This window comes from Cetorhinus maximus, chromosome 16 (assembly GCF_964194155.1).
Source record: "Cetorhinus maximus chromosome 16, sCetMax3.hap1.1, whole genome shotgun sequence".
Classification (NCBI taxonomy): Eukaryota; Metazoa; Chordata; class Chondrichthyes; order Lamniformes; family Cetorhinidae; genus Cetorhinus; species Cetorhinus maximus.
This window is the reverse complement of record NC_135894.1, coordinates 70,549,983-70,558,808: the sequence shown is the minus strand read 5'-3', so window position 1 is coordinate 70,558,808 and position 8,826 is coordinate 70,549,983. Positions and strand designations below refer to the sequence as shown.

The 8,826-nt window shown below is 45.2% G+C and overlaps 1 protein-coding gene across 1 annotated transcript in view; it reads right to left on the bottom strand.

The window, feature by feature from the left end:
* Positions 1 to 5,617: 5,617 nt before the first annotated feature.
* LOC144691678 (suppressor of tumorigenicity 14 protein homolog) overlaps positions 5,618 to 8,826 on the bottom strand; it is a 42,516-nt gene continuing 39,307 nt past the window's right edge. The window contains exon 8 of the mRNA XM_078560009.1: positions 5,618 to 7,687. Within this exon, the coding sequence (XP_078416135.1) occupies positions 7,680 to 7,687 (8 nt within the window). The 3' untranslated portion in view covers positions 5,618 to 7,679. The remainder of the gene's footprint in view (positions 7,688 to 8,826) is intronic.

Below are 8,826 nucleotides of genomic sequence, written 5' to 3'. Positions count from 1 at the left end.
TCCCACAGATCACCTGTGGAGCCCCGAAAGGAGCCACTGGCGTAGAAATTGCGTGCAGTTGTCACTTTCATGGCCACCGGCAGTGGATGTCCTCCATGTCCACATGGCACAAAATACTGCAGCAGCTGGCAGATACGACCAAACAATTCCATAGACATGTGCAATCTTCAGCGACACAGGTTCTTGGTCATCTGCAGGAATGAAAGGCGGCGTCTATAGACCCTGGGTCTAACTAGGCACCGACCAGCGATGGTTCCCTGTGGCTCTTCAGCAGTGTGTGCAGGAGCCCCAGCGCCCCTTCTTCCAGATGTTGCCGCTCCTCCCTCTGCGCCACGAGGCACCTTCGTCACTTTCTTCTCCTTCATCTCCGCTTTCTGTACACCACAAGGCGTACAGCTAGTTCACCAGGATCAATGATCCTGATATACTCCTCCTGCAGGATAAAAGAGAGAGATGTGTGGGTTTGCATGGGTTTGCTAAGAACTTGTCTTGGTTAAATCTGAAGGCCATTTAACACATCGCAGAGAATGCTGGCCACCACTTGGATGGCCAGAGATTAGTGCGCTGCATTGCTGCCTGAAACCCACCTTCCTCCACCCCACTTCACCTGACCAATTGATGGCAGCTTTGCCCATTGGACTGCATGCTGTGCTGTCAGCTCAGGCACAGGCATTCTCCTAACCCACACTGTAAGGCTGTACTGTTAACTTGAACCATGGGGGAGACTGGCCCAAACCGGGATAATGACATTGCAAGGGGCTGTGAGCACCTCCACCAGTGGCTGTTCCAAGGCCAACTTTAGCAAGGAGATTGTACATTGTGCCCAGTTGTCCAACTGTTCTGCAGTCCACTAAAATGCTTATTAGTTTGCAATCTGTGCCCTAGGGGCGAAAAGCCCTGGGGCACTTGGTGGCACTTTCAGGCCTCTATGTTGCTCGAGTGGGCAGATAAGCTAGAGGCCCAACTCCAATCATATCAATGTGACTGCGCCTGAACTGTCTCAGCGGCAGAGGAATGGTCACTTTATACAAGGTGTCCCCAATGTGCGGCTGCTTCCTTCGCCCACCGCGCCCCCCCCACATCCCCTCGCACGTGCATATGCACTACCCTCAACCGCAGCGCATCCTTTGCCCCCCTTCCCCAAAGTCACTTCAACTGCAGTGCAGCCTTCGTTCCCCCTACCCCGCTCCAAGTCACCTCAGGTGCAGGGCAGCCTTTGCCCCACCCCCAACGTGCCTCAACCTTGAAGTCCAACAGGCGACCCTCCGTAAAGTTACATTGCACTCACCTCCGAGTTCCCCTCAAAGCGTAGCCCGCCTAGTACACGCTTTTTATGTGCTATTGTGCAATCACGTCGGTGTGAGTGGACGAACCCAGGGGTGAGTGGGGTACGGGGAACGAGTCCGGCTGGCTAGCCTTATGATATGCTGATGTATTACAACGAGGTTCCCGAAGTCCAATGACGGGAAACGTGGCTTGCTATCAACAGGCTGAGCAGACGATCGCAAACTGGTTTCACAACATCGTGAAACCGACTTTTGGCCTTCTCACCATATCATCCGCTCATGCCACCGAACACGCCCGATGCCAGTGAGCACAGAAAATTCCGCCCATTAACTCCTTTTCTTTCCACAAATGCTGCCAGACCTGCTGAGTTTTTCCAGCATTTTCTGTTTTGACTACGACATTAATGATGTCTTCCCTAAAGACTTCAAATGCTGAAAATATATATTAAAAACAGAAAATGGAGGAAATGTGTATAGATCTACCAGCATTCCTAAAAGGGGGAGGCACTGATCAAATGTTAGTGGCATTCTCAATGTAAGGAAGGCACTTAATGTAATCCCACAGGAACTCTTCATTGTGCATATATTTGCTGATTCCTCTTTCAACGTGCATTACATTAATCTATATTAAAATTTACTGTTCATTAATCAAATTGTCACAAGTTCTCAACTATAATGTCACCTGATTTTTGTCAGACCCAACATAAATAGTTATTTTTCAATTCATTCATGGGATGTGGGCATCACTGGTTAGTCCAGCACTTATTGGTCTTGCTGCATTTGGACACGATTGATTCAGTACCTGAGTAATCGCAAATGATGCTGAACATTGTACAATCATCAGCGAACATTCCCACTTCTGACCTTATGATAGAAGGAAGGTCATTGAGAAAGCAGCTGAAGATGGTTGGGCCTAGGACACTACCTGGAGGAACTCCTGCAGTGGTGTCCTGCAACTGAGATGATCGACCTCCAACAACCACAACCACCTTTCTTTGTGCTAGGTGTGACTACAACCAGTGGAGAATTTTCCCCCTGATTCCCATTGACTCCAGTTTTGCTAGGGCTCCTTGATGCCACACTTGTGCCTTGATGTCAAGGTCAGTCACTCTCACCTCATTTCTGGAGTTCAGATCTTTTGTCCATGTTTGAACCAAAGCTGTAATGTGACCAGGAACCCAAACTGAGCATCAATGAGCAGGTTATTGCTAAGCAAGTGCCGCTTGATAGCGCTGTTGATGATCCCTTTCATCACTTTATTAATGATCAAGAGTAGACTGATGTGACGGTAGTTGGCCAGGTTGGATTTGTCCTGCTCTTTGTAGACAGGAAATACCTGGGCAATTTTCCATATTGCAGGGTAGATGCCAGTGTTGTAGCTATACTGGAACAGCTTGGTTAGGGGCGTGGCAAGTTCTGGAGCACAAGTCTTCAGTACTATTGCTGGAATATTGTCAGGGCCCATAGCCTTTGCAGTATCCAATGCCTTCAGCCATTTCTTGGTATCACGTGGAGTGAATCGAATTGGCTGAAGACTGGCATCTGTGATGCTGGGGACCACCAGAGGAGGCTGAGATGGATCATCCACTCAGCAATTCTGGCTGAAGATTGTTACAAATACCTCAGCCTTATCTTTGGCACTGATGTGCTGGCCTCCCCCTTCATTGAGGATGGGGATTTTCGTGGGGCCTCCTGAAGAGAGTTAAAGAGAGATGCAGAAGAAAATGGTTTGGAAGAGGGAGTGAGTGATGAGAGATATAAGTGGTCAGAGATGGCCTTGTCTGTAATTGAGACAATGGAAAGAATTTTAACTGATGGATCTACTTGCAATGGATGAGGCTGGCACCTGGTCAGGGCCCTGAAAGTTAATGATACGGCCTTTTCACAGTATTAGCATCTCGCTTCTGCGTTTTCTGATCGGAGAAGGCGGGTGTGATCATAACCCGCACCTGACTCTTCAAGCCTGGGAATTTAAAGGAATTCTGGCAGGGGATGACCTGCTACAACTGTCATGACAGAGACAGCAATTTAAATGATGGTGTCTTAATTTTGGAAGGCTGTCCCCTGGTTCTCTTAGTTATACCTGGAAGTCTTAATGTAAGGACCATAAACACCTGAAGAGGTATAAAAGGTTCTTCCCAGGGGACGGGAGGAAAAGGCTTGCCTCTGAAATGAAGCAGGCATGACAGGAACAGGTGAAGAAGTGAGCAGGAGTGTGGTCCCTTATGAATACAGTACCAAAAGAAGTTCATTGACCACAAGAGCAGGAAAGGTGAGTGGCATGCCACATTCAAGTGCCAACACCTTCATTGACTTCCTGAGCATTCTCCTGCTCAACACCCCTCAGATCAACACAACTCACTGTTCTAGCTATTCCTTTCTCTTGAGGCACCTCCTTGCATCCGTATCTGAACTCGCCCTCATCTTATTGCTAGCTCAACACACATCCCACACAATCACCCTCCACAAATGTTGCCCCCGGTGCCTCTAATCACAATCCATTTTTCACATTCATAACTCTTTGCTTTCAGTCCTTGAAGGAGAAGAGAGTTCAGAACATTAGGGAGAGGTAGGGAAGCAGGGATGGCCTTCCAGTAATTGCCACCCTGACAACAGTGGAGGACCACACACTAGAAATCAGCAGACTGTCGGAGCCCGTTGCTATTGGAGATGGGGTGAGAAGGGGATCATCAAAATACCTGGTCACAGAATTAGATATCACATAGTACACAGCAATGATTCATGCTCACACCTTCCTCTCCCTCTCAGAAACATGATAGGGTCCCTCTAGTCCTCACTTATCACCCCACCAGCCTCTGCATTCAAAGGGTCATCCTCCGCCATTTCTGCCAACTCCAGCATGATGCCACCACCAAACACATCTTCCCTTCACCCACCCTGGCGGCATTCCGCAGGGATCGTTCCCTCCGGGACACCCTGGTCCACTCCTCCATCACCCCCTACACCTCAACCCCCTCCCACGGCATCTTCCCATGCACCCGCAGAAGGTGCAACACCTGCCCCTTTACTTCCCCTCTCCTCACCGTCCAAGGGCCCAAACACTCCTTTCAAGTGAAGCAGCATTTCACTTGCACTTCCCTCAATTTAGTCTACTGCATTCGTTGCTCCCAATGCGGTTTCCTCTACATTGGAGAGACCAAACGCAGACTGGGTGACCGTTTTGCATGACCCAGACCTCCCTGTCGCTTGCCATTTCAACACTCCACACTGCTCTCATGCTCACATGTCCGTCCTTGGCCTGCTGCAATGTTCTAGTGAAGCTCAACGCAAACTGGAGCAACAGCACCTCATCTTCCGACTACGCACTTTACAGCCTTCCGGACTGAATATTGAGTTCAACAGCTTTAGATCATGAACTCTGTCCTCCATCCCCACCCCCTTTCCAATCCCCCTTTTTTCCAATAATTTATATAGATTTTTCTTTTCCCACCTATTTCCATTATTTTTAAATGTATTTCCATTCATTGTTTTATCTCTGCCTTTTAGCCTATTTCGATCCCTTCCCCCCCACCCCACCCCGCCCCCACTAGGGCTATCTGTACCTTTATTATCACATTCCTTAGACAATATCACCAGCTTCAACACCTCTTTGTCCTTTGGTCTATGACATCTTTTGGTTATCTCCACCTATCACTGGCCCTCTATCCAGCTGTACCTGTCCCACCTCCCCCCCCACCCCCCGCCCCCTTAAACCAGCTTATATTTCACCTCTTTTCTATTTTTCCTTAGTTCTGTTGAAGAATCATACGGACTCGAAACGTTAACTGTGTTCCTCTCCGCAGATGCTGTCAGACCTGCTGAGTTTTTCCAGGTATTTTTGTTTTTGTTTTGGATTTCCAGCATCCGCAGTTTTTTGCTTTTATCTTAATGATTCATGCTAACTTGGAGTCACTTGTAACTGAAATATGATCGTCTGCACAATGATAACTTTGAACCCTTTGCCTTGTCAATTCTAATTCATGTCTTTCATCCCTCACAGATCCTAACACAGGAGATGATGCAGGATCAGGCTGAAGAGTCCTCAGTGGAAGTCGCACACTCTGAGGAAGTCACACACTGAGCAAGCATCATCACATGACTCATGCACAGCTTCCATGGTCGGCCCTCAAGGCAGATAGCTGGGTTACATCACAAGTGAGCAGGAGCAGGTGCTGGAGGTAGGGACAGAGACAGGACCCTCCAAGCTCTGCTCAGCTGGAGACAGATGCTGAGCCTTGGGGTTCATTGGTCAAGAGGTCTATTCTGAAAACAAGTATGTCTGCCTTAACTTCAGTGAAGTTGTCTGCCCCCGGTTAGTTAAAACAATACAGTACTAGTAAAACAATATTTAATGAAAAAATATAGATCTTTCAATTCAGAATATTCTATAAATATACATTTTTGATTAAAATATCATAAGATTACCAGGGAAAAACACAAAAGAAAATTAACAAGCTCCAAAATTAAAAGTCAGCAAAATATATAAAAAATAAGATCTATAAAAATTACATTATAAACAAAAATCTATTTAGTGTTTTAATAATTTGTATAGTATAAACGTTTCATAAAGCAAGTAAACAGTATGCTCCTTCTGTGACAAAAGAAAATATCTTGGACAAGAAGAATCAATTAAAGGTGACCAGTCCACAGTACTCCAGAAAACAACTGACTGCATTATCTCCATCAACCTTTGAATCCCACACCCACAACCCTAGCAATACTGGGTGCCAGGAATACACAGAGGTATCCCTTGTGTCCAGTCTCACTGAGGGCATAAATGAGGAAAATATGTTATTTGATTTATCTTCTTCATTTGAGGTATCATGTTATACTCACTAATTTCTGTCTACATTATGCGCCTGCCCAAAAGTGGCAGGAATGCTGAATTGCTGAAAAGGGGAAAGATCACGCAGTTCCAAAATTCCACTCTTCCCACAGCAGTGCATCCAAATTCCATGCTCATTGGCCCAGGAATTTCAAGGCCTTCATTTTTATGACTGATGATCCTGTGGAATATTTCTAGGGCAAGGGGTGGTGGAAGAGGGACTATGCTATATTTCCTAAACTATGACAGTGACTGCACTTCGAAAACACTCTGGGGTGACACAAGGTTATGAAAGCTCCTGTTAAATTGCACCTTTTTTGCTACTTATATATAATCATGAAGTAGCTGCTATGGTCACTCCTTTTTTTGTATTGGGTGGGTGGTTTGAGATCCTGTGGAGTCAGAGCCTAGAGAGAACCTAACAAACAAGTTCAGCAGGCAATAGGTAAGGCAAATGGAATGTTGGTCTTTATTTCAAAGGGAATGGAGTATAAAAATAGGGAAGTCTTGCTAAAACTATACAAGGCGCTAGTTAGACCATACCTAGAATACTGTGAACAGTTTTGGTCCCCTTATCTAAGGAAAGATATACTGGCATTGGAGGCAGTCCAGGGAAGGTTTACTAGGTTGATTCTGGGTATGGAGAGATTTTCTTATGGAGGAGAGATTGAGTAGGTTGGGCCTGTACTCTTTGGAGTTTAGAAGAATGAGAGGCGACCTTATTGAAACATATAAGATTCTTAGGGGGCTTGACAGGGTAGATGCTGAGAGGTTGTTTCCCCTTGTGGAAGAGTCTGACCAGAGGGCATAATCTCAGAGTATGGGGTCACCCATTTAAGACAGAGATGAGGAGGAATTTCTTCTCTCAGAGGGTAGTGAACCTGTGGAATCCTTTACCAAGGAGAGCTGTAGAAGCTGGGTCGTTAAGTATATTCAAGGTGCAGATAGACATATTTTTAATTAGTAAGGGAATCAAGGATTATGGGGAAAAGGCAAGAAAGTGGAGTTGAGTATTATCAGATCAGCCATGATCTCATTGAATGGCAGAGCAGACTCGATGGGTCAAATGGCCTACTTCTACTCCTATGTCTTATGGTCTTATGAGGAATACAGGAGTTGAAACTTAAGCATTTGTTAGCATTAAATGAGTTGGGTTTAAAAGCACATATTGGATCAGGAATGACATTTCTTATTGAATATCCAAAAAAATAGGAAACCTAAAAACCATGGTAATAATCAGTGACCCTCACTGTTCTTAAAAATATTTTTTTTCATTGATATACTTGGCAGCTTAACAAGAGAACAACTGTAAAGATCACATGTGTCCCGACAGCTGCCTTAGTAGATGTTAGGAGCAAGGTTTGAAGAAAATAGTGCTAGGGTGCTAACTGAGATGGAAACATTTCCCTTTGCACAGTACACACACTCAACATTGGTCTTGCATGCAGAGATGCTTTGAAACTTGCATGTAGATCTATGACGACATTATTCGTATGGTAAAGGCTGGATATATGGGTAGAAATGTCCTAATCCATTTGTTTCATGAGTGGAACTTGGTGCGTGTACGGTTACCTGCCTGGAAAATAAACAAACAGATTTTAAGATGGAGGATTTTACAAGATCATTATTCCCCTAGTAGTTAGTAGGTCTGTACAAAATAGAAACTCTGATATGTTTCAGTTGGTTTTAAATTGATATGATTATGGTGAAAATGAGAATGATATGTACATGGATTTGAGTGCTAATATTGGTGCCAGTCAACATTCGATTGGCTTGGCGCATTCCACCTCAATAAGGAAGAGCTTGCAGTTACCTAGTAGTTTACTATATCCTATTGATATCTCAAAGTATTTAGTATCCACTGTTGTTACAAAGGCCATTGTGACAATCAATTGGTGAACAGCAAGTTCCCACAAATAGCAAATGGGATAATTGGTTAATACATCTGATTTTGGTGTTGTTTTAGGGAAGAATATTGAAAAGGGCATTAGGAGAACTCCTTACTCTTCCACAAATAATATTTGATCTTTTATACTGGTCTTCATAGGAAAACAAGCACCAATTTAACATGTCATCTAAGATATGGAGCCTCCAATCTGAAATCAATTTGGCTGAACAGAGTAAGCAACTTCTGGGGAGAAAAACATAATTTGGCTCTCAGCTGGAATCCAGTGAAATGGCAGAAAACTCCACTGGGACTCAGAAACATCGGGCAGAATCTTCTGGCTGGTGTGTGGGTGGCAGAGCCCGCACGCCAGCACTTAAAACGTTGCGTGCTGACGTCGCGCGAGTGTCCCGACGTCAGCGCGTGGCATCACGATATTTCGGTTGGCAGGCGCGCTATGCAGTGGGACGCGCGCCCGCTATTAATTAAAGGCCTTGTTAAGGCCCTTAACTTGCCAATCGTTGACGATTTTGAGGGGCCTGTGTGAACTTTGGCTCGGCGCACGGGCGCAACGGGCAGGCGGGTAGGTGATTTTTTTTACAAACCTTATCCAGTGGCGGGATGAGGTTTGATAATGGTTTTAAAAACGTTTAATAAAGTTTTCATTTACTTCATTAACATGTCCCATCTCGTGTGACATTTTCACATGAAGGGGACATGTTAATGAATTTTTTATTGTTCTGTTTTTATATTTGCCAGCCTTTCAGCGATCTCCCTGAGGCAGCACTTTGCCTCAGGGAGATCTGCGCTCTTTCGCGCGCATGCACAAA